The following is a 21223-nucleotide window of genomic DNA, read 5'->3' as shown; positions in this document are numbered from 1 at the left end:
TCAGCTGAGATGGATTCCAGTGTGAAGAATTCTGGGAAGTTGGTAGGGCATGTGGACTGGAGTCTCCTCTTTCCTTTTGACTTTTTCTGAATTCTTCCGGTTGGTGGTAGCTTTGTTCGTTCCATGTTCCTTACAAGTACTTCCTGTCATGAGTCATTTATGCAGGGTTACTATGGTGCCTGGTCAGGGAGGACAGTTTCAGTCTGTGGTTCCCTAACACAGGAGCGGGGCCAGCCCCCTTCTGCTGCGCTGGCAACCCTGCCTGTCCAGTGGCAGGAGAGGGTTGGGTTGGATGTGGGCAAAGCTGGTGAGACTAAATATCTGACTTCCCTTGTAGCACGGCGGGAAGGAAAAGTGACCGTGCTCCCAGTCTAGAAGCTGAGTTCCATGTAGATATGAAAACGTCCCAGGCCGTCCAAGCCAGTGCCTAGGCTTTGGTACCAGTGTCTACTCAGGCGCATACCTCTACGGTCTTACTCTTCCTGTCTCCTCTGGGAGAAGAGGGTCACTTCCTCTTAGCAACCACCCTGTCTCCCTTTTCATACTGTTCATGGAGTTCTCAAGGCAGGAATACTGAAGTGGTTTGCCATTCCCTTCTCAGTCCATCCTAAAGGAAATCAGTCCTGAATGTTCATTGGAAGGACTGATGTTGAAGCTGAAACTCCAATATTTTGGCCACCTGATGCGAAGAGCCAACTCATTGGAAAAGACCCTGATGCTGGGAAAGATTGAAAGCGAGAGGAGAAGGGGACAACAGAGGATGAGATGGTTGGATGGCATCACTGACTCAATGGACATGAGTTTGAGTAGACCCCAGGAGTTGGTGATGGACAGGGAGGCCTGATGTGCTGCAGTTCATGGGGTCGCAAAGAGCTGGATGCGACTGAATTGAACTGAATTGTCTCTCTACTCCATCCCAAGGCTCTCATCCACTAAGCAGTATCAGAAAATCAGTGCTTGCGTGGACCAGGCTAAGAGAATGGCTTTCCTCTCTTTCCCCACCCTCACCCCAGCAATCTGGGTACAGAATTCCCCCTAACAGGGCCCCATGCATGGTGGTTGGATGCTCTCCTGTTAGCCTCTTGAGAGTTTAATCACTTCTTAATAAGGGCCCCACACTTTCATTTTGCTCTGGGGCCCACAGATTCTGTAGCCAGCCAATCCTGCCCTCTTAACATCATGGTCTGCTCCTTGACTTGAGTGTATTTACTTTCAAAGACAAGCTCAAAGCTACATTAGGTAAGAAAGGAGCAGACTGCTTATGTTAATTTAAGGAGATGTGGGCTTGCTGGGGTAAAAGGGTTTAAATCATATCAAGGCTTTGATGTGTGTGTTTTCAGACACTTTAAAGTACTTGTATCTGTTTATTCTTGGAGCCAGTGGAATGGATATTCTCACTCAGACAAAGCATTTTGCAAATGCATGGACTGTAAGTGCCATCTTCTTGTTTTGTCTCTTTGTGAGTTAGTCTGTTTCAAGTTCTTTTATACCATTTGTGTTTCTTCTTTGGTGAAGAGCTTATTGTCATCTTTTCCTGACCTGTGTTCCTCTTTAAGAGTCTTTCAAGTGATTAGTATGAGTTCTTTGGACAATAAAGACATTTGCCCTTGTGATTCCTCCCCCCTGCTCCCCAGAAGCTTGTTTGGTTTCAATTATATCTGTTCCTTTTTATTTATTTTTCTTATACAGAAGCTTAAATATTTTTAATATGGTTGAATCTCTTGAAATTTTCTTTGCACTTTTTTTCTGTTTTAGGTTAATAGACTTCTGCCTTCTAGAAATTTGATACTTAGTTTTATTTTCTTTTGAATTTATATCTTTTGAGTTTTATATTTTTGTTTTCTGAGTAAGATAAGAGTATGGTTTTTGTAAAAAGTAGAGACCTAGTTCTTCCAGTATCAGTTATTAATTCTTCCTTCATCACTGGTTTTCAGGGTTTCTGTTTTGTCTTCACTATTTACATATGAATTTATCTGTGGGCACTTCATTGTGGTCCACTGGTATTTCTGACTTAACTGATGTACCTTATATGCCTTAAATGGTATAGAACTGATCCATTTCAATCTTCTTGCGAGTTTTGTACACATTTAATGATTATACCACTTATGGATATGTTGGCTCTTTCACCCTCTCCAAAAGCTTAATAAACTTGCCCTCAAAAATATTGCAATATACCTAGCGACATTTTAAAAAATCAGCATTGTTTCCTTTTTATTGAATATTGGAAGTAAATGAAACCTTCTTTTGATGGTGAATACTGTGGTAAATCAAAGCACAGACTAATGAATTGAGATTCAGTGCTGTGGTCTTCAGACTCTTGCCAGCCTTCAAGAGTAAGAATAAAATGAGGACTTTTCAAAAAGAAGAAAAAAAAGCATCCCCTTCCCCTGCCTCCAGCTAATTTTCTTTTCTGTTCTTTTCTCATGTATCTGTTTTTCTCTTAATGACTGTCAAGTTTCTACTTGCCAGTAAACTACTTAAGTAGTTTTCCTATGGATTTAAAGCATACAAGTGGCATTTCTTTTAAGTGTTCAGCGTTCAGAATCTTCACTGAATCATTGTCTCATATTGATCTTGTCATTGTTTAGTTGCCAAGTTGTGTCCGGCTCTTTGGGACCCCACGGTCGATAGCCCTCCAGGCTCCTCTGTCCATGGGGTTTCCCAGGCAAGAGTACTGGAGTGGGTTGCCATTTCCTTCTCCAGGGGATCTTCTCAACCCAGGGATCGAACCCACATCTCCTGCTTGGCAGGTGGATTCTTTACCACTGAGCTACCTGGGAAGCCGTATTGATCTATGTTGTTTATTTATCTGTATTTGGATATTCTTTGCGTTTTAAAAACTTACTAGTTTTATAGTTTGGTAAACTAGAAAGGCAAATTCTGTGTTTACCTGATAGCTATTTCCCGGTTCCTTCAAGTCTTTATTGAGAGTCGGCAAGCAGCCGGCACTGTGAGTAGCAGTGATCTCAGCAGACAGAGTCCTTCTCTGGGGACCCTCTGGGGAGAGCAGTGGCTGCTGTCACACAGTCTCATGGGCCATAGTAGGGAGTTTGGGCTTAAGTCCAAACCCAGTAGGAAACTGTTAAGGGGTTTTAAACTGGGCTGGTGTCATCTGGTGATGTGAATATCAGTATCTGTGACATCTCACCAGGAGTAGGGGAAGATGGCAAAATACTTCATTCTATCTCTTTATTGTAAAAGATAGAAGTCTGGAGGCAGGCAAAATTATTCTGCTAGTCTGAAAACATTTCCTTAGATATCTTTACATTGAAAAAAAGTTCATCACAAATGCCTGAAATGTTTACTTTTTATTTAAATCAGTGAAGATCCTGTAAATTGCATGACAACAAAGTCTTTATGAAGCACACCCTAGAGTTTCCATCTGGATTCCACAAAAGGTATTTGACTTTTAGGGTGAGTATAATAATCTTGTGAGAAGGTAAATGAAGAAGGGCCTGGAGTGAACTGATGCACAGCTTGAAAGATCAGATCCCTGTGACCCGTTCTTCCTTCAGACAAAAATGTGATAGTCAGAATGCCCCTGTCACCTCTGTGGGTGACGTGATACCTTTGTACTACCAGCGTTCAGGAGAAGAATTCTAGAGGATTTTACAGTTATTAACCTAGGATCTGTACATCAAGAAAGAGAATGAGGAAGGGAACAACAGCTATTGGTGAAATATTTGATCTATTTTTGTCTAAAAGGCAAAGCTATTATATTTTCAAAAGCGAGGAGAGATTAGCTCCTAAGTTGCTGTATTCAAGAACTGTTCCAGTTCCAGGCAGGATTTATTTTGCTTAGTGTATCTCATTTTATACAAGCCAGACCTTTCCCTTCACTGGCTCCTGCAAACCTTAAGTTAGGTTATGACCGCAATTTATATGATAAAAGGGCTGTAAATGCAAAATTTAGGGAGAGCAATTTTTTTTAATGCATAAAGCTTTGAAAAATACAATGTAGATTATAGATGGAAGCTAAATTAAAGTTTTTTTAAGAGAAGAAAGACCTACCCAGTCATCTGTTCATTGCCCAGAGCAAATTAAACTGTTTTCCAGGGTCTGGAAGCCTTATCAGATTTATCATGTGGTTATATATACAGCTTCTTAACTTTTACTTGGTGGTGCTTTTTACAAATGTTACAATTCATCACTGCTAAAATGATTTCTTTATACTTATTCCACTTTATACTTATTCCACCTTTCAGAGTCCGTCTCTACAGGAAGAAATTGTAGCTTTCACATAGAAAAAAATACTTTTAGGATGAATTTTTTTTTTCTGTTTTCTCTTTCTTTTTTTGACTGCTCCACTTGGCTTGGGGGATCCTAGTTCCCTGACCAGAGATCAAACCCAGGCGCTCAGCAGTGAGAGCGTGGAATCCTAACCACTGGACCACCAAGGGATTCCTAATTTCTTTTTTTCTTGAATGCCACATTTTATCTTTGCTAAGCATACATTTCTGCAATTCTAACATTGATCATCAGGAGCAGCAGACCAGTCCCTTGTTGGTTCACATAATAGAAATCCAGTTGCATGGCCAGCATCAGGACCAGTTCACACTGGTTTATGTCTTGGTGGTTTATGTTGAACTGGTTTATGTCTTCCTGGGTGGCTCAGTGGTAGGAATCTGCCTGCCAGTGTAGGAGAAACAGGAGACGTGGGTTCAATCCGAGTTGGTAAGATACCCTGGAGGAGGGCATGGCAACCCATTCCAGTATTCTTGCCTGGAGAATCCCATGGACAGAGGAGCCTGGTGAGCCACAGTCCATGGGGTTGCCAAGAGTCAGGCACGGCTGAGTGGGCATTTACCACGTTCTTACCTGACTTCTTTCTGTCTTTCTGCTTTGCTGTGTTTATCTTGATGGTAAGGTGGATATTCCTTTTTGATGCAATTTGGTGGCTAACAAACCCAAGAGTTGTATTCCAGAGAGATAGGGAGAACACCTTTCCCCTTACAACTGACAACTTTGGCCACTTACCTGCCCCTTTGTATCTGCCTGGTCAGTCACTGGGCAGTGAGGATGGGCTCATGTTGATTGGCTTAGGACAGGCGGAGCTTCCTGCTGGAGACAGAGTTGAATTCACTGTCACCCAATCACGGCAGAGCTGCCCAAAGCCAGAGGGATGGGATGGATTCTGAGTGGGGGCAGTCACCACCCTCACTGTGCTCCTTTGGCCTCTCCTTCCTTCCAGTTCTGATGGAGAAGGATTCTGCTCTCTGTGAAGTACTACACTGCTGCCATGCACATTTTCTCATGTGCTTTGTGTTCAGAGATGCGTTGTGTTGGGAATGGTCATTTCTCCTCCTATGAAAGAGAAGAGAACTGTGGCTTCCCACTGTGGTTCCTAGCAAAGCTTCTCTTACCCCAAGGAAAGTGGAAGAAATGGAGGTAGAGAATAATGATACTCTTAGGGAGCGTGTGGAAGGTAATAAAATGAGATCTTTGATTTGGGGACTAAGAAGATCACACTGGACAGGCCAAGGCCGAAGTCACATGCTCAAAGACAAGACACAGCGACTAAATAAAGCAGCTGCAATTTGGTGACATAAATATGTGTGTGGACAAATACATTTGTGTATTTCCCTAATGCCAGAGTATTTTTATGTATTGGTGTGTGTGTGTATGTGTCTGTATGTGTGTTAGTCACTGAAGTTGTATCCGACTTTCTGCAGCCTCATGGACTGTAGCTTGCCAGGCTCCTCTGTCCATGGAATTTCCTGGGCAAGAATACTGGAGTGGATTGCCATTTCCTTCTCCAGGGGATCTTTGCAATACAGGAATCAAATCCAGGTCTCTTGCATTGCAGGCAGATTCTTTATCATCTGAATCATCAGGGAAACCATATATATATATATATATATATATAAACACATATACATGTATATAACATTATATATGATAATATATACATATATATAATTTTTAAAATTTATTTTTATTTATTTATTTGGCTGTGCTTGGTCTTAGCTGTGACAAGAGCGATCTTCGATCTTCATTCCTGGGTGCAGGATCTTTCGTTGTGGCATGTGAACTCTTAGTTGTGACATATGGGATCTAGTTCCCTGACCAGGGATTGAACCCAGGTCCCCTGCACTGGGAGCTCAGAGTCTTAGCCACTGGAACACCAGGGAAGTCCCATATATATATTTATGTATAATTTCTATTCAGTGGAAGAAGGGAGAAGTTGGTTAAGAACTCCGTCTCTCCCACTTGTCTGTTAACTTGCAGAATCTTGGTTTGTGGTTGTAAAGCGGTTTGTAGCTTTGTAAGAGGGTTGATCTCTTTTTCAGTCAAGGAGGAATAGAGAATGTGGGAGTGGAAAGGGGTCTTGAAGATGACCTCTTCCAATGTCTCTCTTCCTGGTCTGAGGTGACATACTCATTGTTGCTGAAAAGTCTTGAGTAGCTTCCTCAGGGCCACCCAACTAGTCAGGGACTCATCTGAGCTTATCTGAGCGTCTGACTTATCTGAGCATCTGAGATATGAGTTCTGATTTTTTCACTTAAGTGCTTTCTTAATCTTTACTGTCTGCATCTTCTTGGTGGTAGGTATGAAAGCTTGCTTGTTGTAATCTTCTTTGCCAGGCAGGGCAGTCTGAATCTTTTTTAGTTCCCTTGACAGAATCTTGATGACATATTTGGTGACATAAATATGTGTGTGTACATATATATTTGTATATTTCTCTAACTTCTGCCTGTGAGTTCCTAATAATTGGACATGTCAGATGTGAAACATAGTAAAATCCTAAGATTATCTTGTGTTGAATAAGATTCAGATTTAAATTGCATAGCCCTTCCCCTCTCTCTTTCACTATTGGTAAACTTACTGCTTATGTGTGAAAGGAGGATAGTAAAATGCCTTTAAGAATTTATTATTCAGTGTTAGTCACTCAGTAATGTCTGATTCTTTGTGACCCCATGGACCATAGCCTGCCAGGCTCCTCTGTCCTTGGAATTCTCCAGGCCAGAATACTGGAGTAGGTACCCATTCCCTCCTCCACGGGGTCTTCCCAACCCAGGGATCGAACTCAGGTCTTCTGCATTGCAGGCAGATTCTTTACCATCTCTGCCACAATTCAGAATTTTCACTAATTTATATAGATCATCATTGATATTTAAGATAAACACATATAAGCATGCTTTGTATAAAATCCCTAAAGTCAGTGAGTGGCCACAGGGTACTGCTACTGCTGCTGCTAAGTTGCTTTAGTCGTGTCCGACTCTTGTGCGACCCCATAGACAGCAGCCCACCAGGCTCCCCTGTCCCTGGGATTCTCCAGGCAAGAACACTGGAGTGGGTTGCCATTTCCTTCTCCAGTGCATGAAAGTGAAAAGTGAAAGTGAAGTCGCTCGGTCATGTCCAACTCTTAGCGATCCCATGGACTGCAGCCTACCAGGCTCCATGGGATTTTCCAGGCAAGAGTACTGGAGTGGGGTGCCATTGCCTTCTCCGGGCCACAGGATACAAAGGTCTGTAATTGTCAGAGTGAACTGGGTTTGAGCAACCACAAAATATTGCTATTGAAAGGTAAAGTTTGTATTTTCTCTGTTCTTCCCTGTCCTCAAGATCCTGCGGGAAAGTAACCTCTGTCACCAAGATGACTTGATCATGGAATTGTGTCAAACGTGGTGGCTGGCACATGGGACCCTGAATAAATGAGCGGGTGAATCAGAAGAGCTACTTACGACTTTATTCTCACTGAGACTCTTGATGTCAGGAAATGAGCATGTGGCTTTGAATTTGCCCTCAGATCCTGCTGAAACAGCCTTGAACTTCAAAAAGAACGCTTGTCTTTCCCTGCCCATATGGTTTAGCCAGGCATGGTCTTCTCATGATCTTTGGGACACAGCAGCCCTTTAGAACTTTGATGCGAACTGTAGTGTTCTTATTAGCATAAAACTGTCTTCTGAATGACTTATAGTACGACTGAAATTCTTGTGCCGACGCACGCACCCTTTAGCCTGTCCATGGTCTGATCCTCTCATTACTCTGCTCAGAAACCCAGCTGTGAAGCACCATCTGTCAGCAGCAGCAGCAGCATCTGTCTTAGTGTCAGCTGACATCTGTGTTAGCTCTGGAGGCATTGCCTGAAGGCCCTTAGGTGGGTGTGAGTCTTGGGGGAGCAGGCTCCGCCTTAGTGCCTTTAATGAAATATTGCCTGACCTTTTCAACTTAAAACTACCCGTGATGGTATGCCAAGGGCTTGCTTTTTCGAATGCTGAAAGACTTTTTTAGGATTCCTGCATTCCATGATGCATTAAATCTTATGGCTAATCTTCCTTTTCCTCTCACAGTAATACTGCCATGCAGTGAGACTTGAATCAATGCTCAAATGATAGATTCACGGTAGGATTTTTGGCTTTCTGCTTAATTGTGCAGAAAATAGTGCTGGAGAATCTACTGGGTTGAAGAGTGTCTTCCCCGTCCCTTCCTGAAACATCAGAATGTGACCTTATTTGGGAATCGGGTCCTTACAAGTGTAATTAAGATGAGGACACACTGGGGCTTCTTTGGTGGCTCAGATGGTAAAGAATCTGCCTGCAATTCAGGAGACCTGGGCTTGATCCCTGAGTTGGGAAGATCCCCTGAAAAAGGGAATGGCTACCCACTCCAGTATTCTTGCCTGGAAAATCCCATGGGCAGAGGAGCTTGGCAGGTGGCAGTCCATGGGGTCACAAAGAGTCAGACACAACTAGGCGACTAACACACCACACTGGAGTTGGGTGGAGTCAATTCAATAAGGCTGGTGTCCTTATAAGAAGGGATGCAGAGTCACATAAAAGGGAGGTGGCCATGTGATGACTGGTGGAGACTGGAAATATGCTGCCACAAACCAGAGAATGCCAAGGGTTGCTGGCAATTAGGAGGAGCTAGGAGAGAGGCAGGGAACAGATTCTCTCTAGAGCATGGCTCTTCTGGCACCTTAATTTCAGACTTCTAGCTTCCAAGATCATGGGACAACAAACTTCTTTTATTTTGAGCCGTTTGGTTAGTGATAATTTGCTATAGCATCCCTAGGAGCTAATACAGAGTACTATATAGCGGTAGTCCCCAACCCCCAGGCCATGGATCAGTATAGATCCGTGACCTGTTAGGAGCCAGGCTGCACAGAAGGAGGTAAGCAGTGGGCAAGTGAGTGAAGTCTCATCTGTACTTAGGAGCGCCAACCCTCCTGTGAACTGTGCATGCGAGGGATCTAGCTTGCGTGCTCCTTGTGAGAATCTAATGCTTGATGACCTGAGGTGGAGCTGAGACAGTGTTGCTAGCACTGGGGAGCAGCTGCCACTGTCTTCCATCACCCCCAGATGGGACCATCTAGTTGCTGGAAAACAAGCTCAGGGCTCCCACTGATTCTGCATTATGGTGAATTGTGTAATTATTTTATTATATATCATAATGTGATAATAGAAATAAAGTGTACAAAAAATGTAATCTGCTTGAGTCATCCTAACACCATCTCCCCAGCCCCTGCTAACCTCTGGAAGAATTATCTTCCATGAAACTGGTCCCTGGTGCCACAAAGGTTGAGGACCACTACCATATAGTTTGTCACCACTGAGAATATGTATGAATTTTGTAATTTCAACACATAGCCATATGTGAAGCCTGTCTTTTGGTGTAACAAAGATTTAAGTGGTGCCCGTAGGAAGGTGTAGTGTTTGTTAGGAAACATGATGGGAACAGGGCTATTCCATTAGGAATACGTTTCCAGTTTATTTGCTCGGTGGATCCTTCACTCACTGATGCCAAGTCATTTAACACATAGGTACCGCGTGACCATAACATACCAACCACTGTGCTTGCTTTAGAGAGTAGAGCAGTGAATAGATATGTATGAAATCTACCTTCGTAAAGTTGAAAGTCCAGTAGAGAAGACAGACATGATTGTTTACAACCTACATAATTTTAACATCATTATAAAAGAAAACAGCAGTCACACCAAGCAGTGATGAAATTTTGTGAATCAAAGTGTTTGAGATTATCACTTAATGATTTAAAATCTTTTATGTTTCAGATGTTTAAACCTTAATGTTTAAAACTTTATACTGCATTTATGTTCAATTCTACTTGTGTATCTGTGTTTTACTTCCCCACCCAATATAGACTGTCTTGTTTTTTTCTAGTGCTAATCATAACTCTTCACATACAGTAGGTTTAGCTTGTAGTTGTTGAATTAAATTGGATTACTGATTAATAATAAAAATAGGGAGGATGGTTAATAGTAGCTAACACCACTAAGTATCTATTATACGTGTATGCCTTATGAGCAATTGACTTATTGACCTGATTTTATACTCATAGTTGTGCTATGAGTTTATATCTCCTAGTACTCCATTTTACAGGCTTCCCAGGTGGCACTAGCAGTAAAGAACTTGCCTGCCAATGCAGAAGACATAAGAGACTTCAGTTCGATCCCTAGATAGGGAAGATCCCCTGGAGGAGGGCATAACAACCCACTTCAGTATTCTTGCCTGGAGAATTCCACGAACAGAGGAGCTGGTGGGCTTCAGTCCGTAGGGTTGAAAAGAGTTGGACACGACAGAAATGACTTAGCATCCTTGCACTTCATTTTACAGGTGGAGAAACTGAGGTTTTTGGAAAGTAAGATAGCTACCTCCAGCTCAACCAGCTCAGTTCAGTTCAGTTGCTCAGTCATGTCTGACTCTGTGACCCCATGGACTGCAGCACACCAGACTTCCCTGTCCATCACCAACTCCTGGAGCTTGCTTAAAATCATGTCCAATGAGTCAGTGATGCCTTCCAACCATCTCATCTTCTGTCCTCCCCTTCTCCCCATGCCTTCAATCTTTCCCAGCATGAGGGTCTTTTCAAATGAGTCAGCACTTTGTATCAGGTGGCCAAAGTACTGGAGATTCAGCTTCAGCATCAGTCCTTCCAATGAATATTCAGGACTGATTTCCTTTAGGATGAACTGGTTGGATCTCCTTGCAGTCCAAGGGACTCTCAAGAGTCTTCTCTAACACCACAGTTCAAAAGTATCAGTTCTTTGGCGAGCAGCTTTCTTTATGGTCCAACTCTCACATGCATACATGACCACTGGAAAAACCATAGCTTTGACTAGATGGACTTTTGTCAGCAAAGTAATGTCTCTGCTTTTTAATGTGCTGTCTAGGTTTGCCATAGCTTTTCTTCCAAGGAGCAAGCGTCTTTTAATTTCATGGCTGCAGTCACCAACTGCTGTGATTTTGGAGCCCAAGAAAAGAAAGTCTGCCACTATTTCCATTGTTTCCCCATCTATTTGCCCATGAAGTGATGGGACCAGATGCCATGATCTTAGTTTATTGAATATTGAGTTTTAAGCCAACCTTTTCACTCTCCTCTTTCACTTTCATCAATAGGCTCTTTAGTTCCTCTTTGCTTTCTGGCATAAGGGTGGTGTCATCTGTGTATCTGAGGTTATTGATATTTCTCCCAGCAATCTTGATTCCAGCTTGTGCTTCATGCAGCCCGGCATTCCACATGGTGTACCCTGCATATAATTTAAATAAGCAAGGTGATAATATAAAGCCTTGACGTACTCCTTTCCCAATTTGGAGTCAGTCCTTTGTTGCATGTCTGATTCAATCAGCTAGATAGCAGCAAAGCCAAGTTGTGGTCCAGGCAGTGGGTGTTCAAAGTGCACACACACTGCAAGATGGCACCTCACGCTTTACTCACACTTATAGCCATCCTGCTGAGTTCCCTGGATGAGTTTAAGCGAACTGTTTCAAAATCATGTGTCTTTATTCTTTTTCTTTTTAGTAATCACAGCCTCCAGGAACAATGCAGAAAAGATTGGCTTTAACTGAGATTTTTGTCTAAGAATATGTGCTTTCTTCACCAAGGTAAAGCGAGTGGCGCTGAGATGTAAAATGATTACTGCTCGACTGAAATCATTTCTCCTGAATTCTTTCTCTCTTTAGCCTTTGGCTTCTAAGGTAACATCAGTTAAATGATGAAGTATCCTGCAGGGTCCTGTGTGGTTGAGTCTGGGCTTGCATTCACATCATGGTTTCCCTTGTGTGGTGTTGGAGCGGGGACACCCGCTCCTGAGCTGTCTGCCTGGAGGCTGAAGCTCTTGCTTCTGCTAGAGAAAACATGGACTGTCCCCAAGACGGAGAGAAAGGGGCCATCCCCAGGCATCCCCTGGCAGTCCAGTTCCAATCAACATCCCACAGCCTTTGGAAGAGGGAGCTGTGTTCAGCCGAGCTTTGCAGCAGGTGTGTGTTCAGACCCCAAAGCCCTGTGCTGCTCTGTTACTGTCTGTGATCTGGGCCAGTTGGCTGCTCAACCCGGAAGCTGCCACAGGATTGGAAGTGAATGGCTCTGGAGGAGCTGCTGCCTCAGCAGTGGGATTGTCACAGTTTCTCTCCTGGAAGAACTCTGTGTACTCTGTTCTCCTCCCCTGGCTTCAGCCACAGCCCTCAGGATCTGATTTCAGCTAGAAACAACAAGCACCAGAAGTTTCTAAATTACAAGCCGCCAGTACTGAAGCCAGGCCTCTGTCAAGGCAGCATCAGTCACAGTAGCTACAAGGTAGAAACATGCGAAGTGCCCATCAGTGCACCCCCAAACGTGGAACATACACACAGTGGAATATTATTTGGCCACAAAAAGGAGGGACGTACAACTTGGATGAACCATTGAAAATATGATAAGTGAAAAAAAAAAAAGCAAAGGATGAAGATTGCATGACTCTATCTATAGGAAATATCCAGAATAGGCTAATTCATAGAGATGCAAAGCAGGTAGAGATTACCTGGGACTGAAAGAGGGAGGGATGGAGATTTATGGGGCTGTGATACAGAATTTCTGTGTCAGGTAATGGAAAAGTTGTGGAAACAGTAGTGATGGGTGTACAACACTGTGAGTGGATACCTCTGAATTACAAGTAAAAAATAGTGAAGATGGCAAATTTTATGTTATATATATTTTTAAAAAATATTGAAAGAATGTCAGCACCCTGAAGCAAATCTTGCATTTCTTAGCAAAGAGGAAAATGCTGAAAATTGTCCTAGGCTTTTCTCAGGATGGACATAAACCTGTGAGAACTGTGGCCTCTTAGGAGAAGGGTCCAGCATAGGGCAGCATAAAGTAGGTGCTCAGTTAACCAATCTTTGTCTCTGTCCCAGATCACCCTCCAGTTACAACGTGTGAGTCCTGATCATTGAGCCTGAGGCCACCTGTTAGGTAGTTTGGGAAAAAGGGAGTAAAGAAAGTTCCAGTTAGGACATTAAATGGCTTGATAGGAAAGAAAAAAAAAAAGACTCAAAACGTGACTCTGAGATCTCTCTGCTTCTTTTCCATTCTCACTGTTGTGCTCCTTAAATTGTGCTTTCAACCCTCACCAGAAAGAACAAAAAATAGGAGAAGCAAAGCAAAGGACACCATCTACTGTTTTCTGCTCACAATGAAGTGAAACAGGGGCCTTGTATTTGATACCTCCTCATTTCACTCTCCATCAATATCTCCGACTCTGGAGAACTCATCTATAAAATTCCCGTTGGCCTGAAAGAGCTAATATGCTTCAAGAATATGTGTTCAGTTTCTTTCCAAAAGCTAATCTGCACCTGGGCCAGGGATTAGGCCAGATCATTCTTTGAGATAACTAATATTATTATTCTGTACACACAGACATTTGAACCGTGGATCAAAGAAGATAAGAAACGATCTCAAGATAACAGTCAGGAAAATAACAGTGAATTCAATACACAAACATGACCCACTGCTCCCTTGACCTAATTCTGAGAAAAAAGAACTCTCTTTCCTTTGGTGTGGACATTTGATATTAAATAAGGTTCTCAGGGTGTACCTGCAGCAGCCACTTGGAATCAAGGTACCTGAGAGAAACAGGAAATAAAGGGCTACGGCCCCCACCACATGTATCCACGTGCTCCGTTGTGCATTTCCTGTCAGGGGTCTTTGACCGAAATCCGCAGGAATGAATTTGATGCATCTAATCTGGAATTGATAAAGGGAATCAATTTTGCAAGGGATTTATTGGACTCTTAAGAATGTTAGAGAGCATAGGACCCCACTGATTCATTTTTGTTATGTATTGATTGATCTTTCCTCTTCCTCCCTTTGCCTTTCTCATGTTGTCAATAAATAACAATGGAACGTCTGTCTTGTTTTAAACATCTGCTTTTGCACAGTCAGCCTGGGCACTGGGAATGAGAAAAGATATTTAGTGTTGCAGTTTTATACATGGAGATTTTTATACTAAAAGAGATTTGAAATCTTGTTCAAATAGGATCCTCATTTAATGAACATCTTTTCAGACATTGGGAGAACCTGGCACCCTCTAACAGAAAGCCTGAAGGGATCTGTGATTGGGATCAAATTCTTCACTAACATGCTTAGGTTAACAGTGCACCTCAAGTCCCTGAAGTGATCGACCCACTGGCTAATTTGTCCATATGGTGGTTGAGATTCACAGAAGTGTATGCTCACCTGTTACAGGCAACACCTACCAACCTCAGTGCATTGTTAGTCTTCACTTTCTTTGATGTTTATATATTTGATACCTAATTGTTTGTTCAATTGCCCTCATTTAGGCTTCTAGCCCGCTTGGGAGGAAATTCAATAAAGAGCAAAATTTTACTTTACCAAATCCAACCGGCACGGTTTGGATATGCTAACCACCCCTAATGGGGGTTTTGGCCATTGATCAAATAAACAAACTTTCGTGTAGCAGTTGGATAGAGAGCAGAATTGCCAACTTTGTTTATGCTTGAGGGATTTTTACTAGATCTATAAGGCATGTAGAATTTAATTTATAAGCATACATAATATTTATTTGCTATTATATATGCATATATAGTCAAATAATAATTAGTGTTTTACATTTTATTTCTTATTTCCTGATACAAATTGAACTGTGATCTTTGGGTCAATATTAAACGATCATGCAGTGGACTCTCTCCAGGACCGGATGTGACTGAATGCTTTTATAAACCATATCTCATAGCAGCCTCTCCCACCCTGAGAGGTGGGGGTATAATTCCCCTATTTTTAATAGAGGAAATGAGTAGTTGGTTTTTTATTTGTTTTTATCTCTGTTTTATGGATGAAAGGCAGTGAAGCTTAGAGAGTCTGACAGATCTTCTTCCAGGCATGGTGCGTGGCAAATACGGATTTTCAATTCCTGTGGGTCTGACACCGTGATAGAAAGTTGTCTGTGTCAGCCTAGCCAGGCCATAGAACACAGTTATGGAATCTGACACTAATCTAGGTTTTGTCGTTAAAGTGATTTATAAATGTGGTTACCATCTGCTGTTTTAGTTGACTTTAAGTTTACCTTTGATAATGACTATTGATTGGACAGTGGGCCTTCAGTCTGATCACTTTAAGGCCTTTAAAGTAAAATGTGAGGTTTATTTGAAAATAGTTGTGCCTCAAGGCTGCAGCATTAACGCCTACTTGAGTTTCCATCCTGCTTGCACGCCTACCCTACATACGGATTCCCAACTTGTGAGCTCCAACTCTTCTGTGAGCCAATTCCTTTAAATCTCTTTCTCTCTGACTCTGTATCTATATATAGTATATTATGTGTGTAGATATTTTATAATGTATATTTTTAATATATATGTGTCATATATATATGTATAAATATTGGATTGGCCAATATTTATATGAGATAATGGAAAAATCCAAATGAACTTTTTGGTCAAATCAGTATCTCATATATATGAATATATGAAAATCCCATATATATATATGATAGAAATAATTCTATAATTTCCCCTGATCCTGACATGTATCCTAGTGGGAGATATTTACACATCTATCAGTTCTGTTTCTCTGGAGAAACCTGACTGATACACACACCAAAGCCTGGGCACCATGATACCCATTTGCATAAAGTGCAAGAGGTTTCCATCTTCACATACCAGGAGATGAAACAAGATTTAGTTTGAGTGACTTGTTCATGGATATGTATGTGGCTTGGAAATGGTAGAGCAGGGTTTTGAAGCCAGAGACTCCAGACATAGTACTTGAAACATTCAAAAGAGCGGATCACTCCAATTGCACGAGAAGCTGGCAGCCATGATGGATACAGGACAGAGTGACTGATAGTTGTGATGGTCGCTGAACTGAGCACTTTGCCTGGTACTCCTGTGTTCTCGGTATGGCTTTCTGCAGAGGTCAAGGCATTGGTCTCCAAGAGAAACTGCTGTGTGCTTCTCCACCTGCATGTGAAATGGGCAAAGACGGGAATGACAGAATTGTTTCAGAGCGATAAGTCATAATGAGCGATGTGCAGTGGCAAGAATAAGCAACAGCCATTTGAATTCCCTGCTCAGGTGATATCACCAATGAACTTGGATTCCTCCATTGCCCTCAATATTAGCAAACAAAATCCTGAAGCTCTTTCAGCGCAAGCCCATTTGTGCTTTTCTACATTGTCCTTTCATAGACTGTAAACTCCCTCCACCCAACTGGGTTATGTACCACTGTGCAGAGAAGACTATTTGAAAACAGTGTTTCTCAGCTGTGTGTAAGAATCTAGATCATAATTTGTGGCATGAAAAGAGTTCATTTGGGACGTCATTGACTGGTCATTGTTTTAGTTTTCTATTGCCGCATAACAGATTACCATGAATTTAGCAAAGTTTATCACAAGATATATCTATTCTTTCACTGTTTCCTTGGCTCAGAATTCTTGGCTTGGGTCAGCTGGATCTTTTGTTCAGGATCTTGCAAAGCTGTCATCAAGATGTTGGCCTGGTCGGCTTTCTCATCTGAAGTTGGATCTTCTTCCAGGCTCATGTAGGGTTGGTAGAATTTCTCCTTGCAGCTGTAGCATGCATGATGGTTTGCATCTTCAAGACAAGGAGGAAGAGTCTCCCTCCTCTAGGCTCTATAAAAGGGTTTACTTAGGTTTTTAGGTCAGGCCCACCCAGGATAATCACCCTTTTGATTAAAGTCAATGCTATAGGAAATTTAATTACATCTGCAAAACCCTCTCACCATTGCCATGTCCTATTGCTTAGTAACAAATTGCAAATTCTGTCCACACACAAGGGGAGCAGATTACCAAGGGCATGGGCACTGGCTTAGCCTGTTCAGGCTGCTTACAACAAAATACCATAGACTGGGTGACAGATATTTAATTCTCACAGTTCTGGAGGTTGAAAAGTCTGATATCAAGGTCTGGTGAGGAGCTGCTTCCTGGTTCATAGATGGCCATCTTTTCCCTGTATCCCTACATGATAAAAGGACAGGGGGCACTCTGGGGTCTCTTCAATAAGGGCACTAATCACACTCATGAGGGCTCCACTGTCATGATCTAATCACCTCCAAATACTATAATCACCTCCTAAAACCATCATACTGGAGATTAACTTTTAAGACATGAGATTTGGGAACAGCCATTCAGTCTGCAGCAGGTACCATGGAGATCATCTCAGAATCTGCCCAGTGGTCACTGGCACCTCCCTCCTTATACAGTGTGTGTCCTGTTTTTAGACTTTCATTCCCTGGGGGCTCAAATGGTAAAGAGTCTACCTGCAGTGCAGGAGACCCAGGCTCGATCCCCGGGTCGGGAAGATCTCCTGGAGAAGGAAATGGCTACCCACTCCAGTATTCTTGCCTCGAGAATGCTGTGGACAGAAGAGCCTGGTGGGCTATAGTCCATGGGGTCGCAAAGAGTCAGACATGATTGAAAGACAAAATGTTCAGCAGTATTAATGTATTGGCATATGTTCAGATTTAAAGTTAGAAGAGCAGAAAGTCAGTTGTCAGCTGAGGTTAGGTTATTTAGGCCCGGATTTCTCAAGTTCAGCCCAGCTGATGCTCTGGTCTGGATTATTTTTTTAAAACTGTGGGGTGCTGTCATGCACATTGTAAGACATTGAGCAGCTTCCCTGGCCTCTACCCACCAGATGCCAGCAGCACACCTTCCCCCACTGTGACAATTAAAAACGAAACCAGTCATTGCCAGATGTCCACTTGAGGAGGAGGCATCCCCATTTAAGAAGCCCTGCATTAGAAGAACAAAGCAGGTTTTTTGTTTGTTTTAACGAAGAACCCATTAAATTAGGGAATTTGTTTTTTTTAAGGCAATGCAGCTGTTTGGAGCCAGCAGGCTCTTGCCCCTTGGATGATGCCTCATTCCTAGATTTGCTTTTTGTCCTTTACCAGAAAATGTATAATTTATAGTTGGAAAGAAAAAATTAATACTGTAGATGTGTCTCTCACTCACACTCTCTTATTCACGTATATGCCAAAACTATATTACGTTATCATGTTTGATGATACCTTATAATCGCCTGAGTTGATAGTCAAGCCATATTATAATAGGGCTTTAGCTCTGTAATGGCATGGGTCAGATATTTCCCCAAAGATATTTAATGCATGAGGCCAGAAAACTAATAAACTTCATTCTTAGTGTTATGGCTCCTTTCTTGGAAACGAGTGATATGGCTTGGTGTGAGATGGAGTGGAAGGCACAGTCCAGTTCTGAAATGACAAAATTCAAAAGCTCCTCGTTTTTGTTTTCTCTAGGCAAAGGCAGCTCAAGCATCTCATCCGACGTGAGCTCAAGTACAGATCACACGCCGACCCAAGCCCAGAAGAATGTGGCTACCAGCGAAGGTAGGCATCTGGTCTTCATTATCTCTTGTGCTCTCGTCACAGTGCTGGCTGTATTTGGAAGACACATAAAATGTGTGAGTCTCAGATCTGTTCTGCTGAGTGGGAGCATATGGGATTTTCAAAAATGGGAAGGCCAATGCTTTCTCTTTTATTGCATTGTTGTCAATGTCTACTAAAGTTGTTTTGGTGCAGTTTAAGGTAAATGCTGTTATTTTGTCAAAGTATAATAAGCTGACTTTTGGGAATGTTTATGAATGATGTCTTGTTTTTCAGTATGGGAAACATGATTGTAAAATCCTTTTGCTCTAGTTGAAAGTTCCTGCAAGAACTTTGGAAATAAGCACACCTGGAATTTGGGATTTTGATAATGGGAAGGTCATAGATGTGTGATTTGTAGAACCTGAACCAGTCCCCAATAATGGGGAGTAGGAGAAGAGGTTTGTTTGATTCTTTAAAAAATTAAGTGAGAATTCCTGCTTGTCAGAACAAAGATGGGTTGCATTGGTGTTCTTGATGAAGAATTTTATTATATGTAGTAACACGTGTTGGAATTTAACTGCTTCCCAATAGTTGAGAAGCTTTTCAGTTATACTTATTTGTTTGAGTGTGGAAATAATTGATTCTGTAGTAGTTATTTGGTAAAAAGTTGACCCAATTAGGACTCAACCCCTTTTATGTTAATATGAAACACACAATTAAATGGCTTCTTTTTTGAAGAAGAATTCTTTCTAAATGAATAGTTGAATGAAGGTCTGTGAAAGACATGAATGCTGTTTGTAATGAAAGACTCGTGGGGTGTCAGCTGATTCCTCATGACACTATATGGAGCCTACTTTGCTGATGTGTACAGGGTGTTGTGGAAATGCGTTTCCAGTCCTTGTTTCAGAAGCTTAATTTCTGCTGTTTATAATATCAGAAAGTGTACTCGTAGCCTGGTGTTGGTCATTTAAGCTGTTAGATTGTCCTTGATCTGCACTACATTTTTTACATTAATGATGATGGTTTACTTCTGTTGTGTGTCTTCTTTGGGTATTCTTTGACTTGGTGTGTTTCATATAAAAGTTAACTTCTCTGAGTTAATTATCCCCAGACTGATGGATAAATATATTTTACAACTGGACTGTATTCCCTTGTGTTTAATGCCTTAGCATTGTTTTACCCTAGTGTATGGCAAACAGATTGGTGTGTTCTTCTTAATGCAGTAAAGAATCAAGTAGCAGTCCAAACTTAATTTTCTGCCTGTTAATTCAAATGTGGGGATTAGATTATTTTTGAAATTCAGTTAAGGTAATGTGAGAAGCAGGTGAATTGATTCTAGCCAATGGATTTAAGTTCTCTTCTTTTTTCTCTGTTTCAGAAGTAGAAAATGCAAGAATATATGAGCTATGTTGCCAAGGTTGGGACTGTGGGATTTCAAGCATTTAAAAAATGTCTGCTTTTTATGCTTCAAAATAAACTATAGGGATTCAAATTTTTCATTTCTATTTTGCCTTTTTCTTAGGAAGATGCTTTTGGTGTACGCTCAGCCAATGTTTTATACATTTTGGTCACAATGCATTTTCAGGAGAGGAAAACAAGAAACTGTGATATTCATATGAAACAGAATTTTTAGCAACTGGGCTAAATTGGTATGAAATTTTTTTCTGAAGTCTTAAATGGATGCACTTCATCCTTATGAAAGATACTATCCATTTTTTTCTATCTGAAAAAAATTTAAAAGAATGTGCTGTTTTGCTGTTTATTTGCTTGAATCCTTTTTGCTGCTGTTTTTCCATCAGTGAAAAATTTTAAATATTACAAAATGAATTTGATGTGGATATTAGTTACATTAAAGTGTGTTTCAGGGTTGTTTGCCACAGAATGGCCTCATACTATGGGTCTGGTTTTTCAAGATGGAAGCATAATAGCCAGTGCCCATTTCCTCAGTTTATAGATGACAGAGCCCAGGTCCACTTCTCAGAATAAGTGATCAGAGCGTCACATTCTCTGACCTCCACAAGGTGGATTTACCTGTTTGCATGTCGGTTTCTTCCTACCAGAAAATGCCTAGGTAACCTCTCTCTGCAACACACGACAAAAGAACACAAAAGGTGGACGTTGATTTCTTACACGCGCTTCAGAAGAGCACGTTGAAAATGCTCCTTTGATTCTCTTTCTACACTTTACTAGAACTATATTTAACCTTTGATAGGAGGGTATGGGGAGGGAGGAGGGAGGAGGGTTCAGGATGGGGAACACAGGTATACCTGTGGCAGATTCATTTCGATATTTGGCAAAACTAATACAATATTGTAAAGTTTAAAAAAAAAATCTGGTTACATTTAAAAAAAAAAATTGAGTATGTGGTTGCCTGGTTTTTCCGAAGCTGTTTGATTATGGTTATTTTCTTCAGTTCTTTGACCCTCTTATGGTTTTTCTCCTTTGAATTCAAGGATATCGTCTTCAGGAAGCACAGCAAGGATCCTCAGTTTAAGAGTCTGAGTGATACTGATTTCTAAACATGGTGTCTATCATGGAGGATAATATTCAGGTTTCCTGCAGCTTTGGAAAACTGTGGCCATCCCTGTAATAGCTGAGTTGGAAGCATTCTGGATCACTGTTGGACTTCTCCCTGATGGGCTGG

General features: G+C 41.6%; 1 protein-coding gene across 1 annotated transcript in view; it reads left to right on the top strand.

Annotated features, from left to right (window-relative positions):
* The window catches only part of FBXL7 (F-box and leucine rich repeat protein 7), a 470690-nt gene that overhangs the window by 113765 nt on the left and 335702 nt on the right, over nt 1–21223 (top strand). The window contains exon 2 of the mRNA XM_061393850.1: nt 18511–18600. Within this exon, the coding sequence (XP_061249834.1) occupies nt 18511–18600 (90 nt within the window). The remainder of the gene's footprint in view (nt 1–18510; nt 18601–21223) is intronic.

Source organism: Bos javanicus, chromosome 20, assembly GCF_032452875.1.
Source record: "Bos javanicus breed banteng chromosome 20, ARS-OSU_banteng_1.0, whole genome shotgun sequence".
NCBI classification, from domain to species: Eukaryota; Metazoa; Chordata; class Mammalia; order Artiodactyla; family Bovidae; genus Bos; species Bos javanicus.
This window is presented reverse-complemented; position numbering and strand designations above follow the sequence as displayed.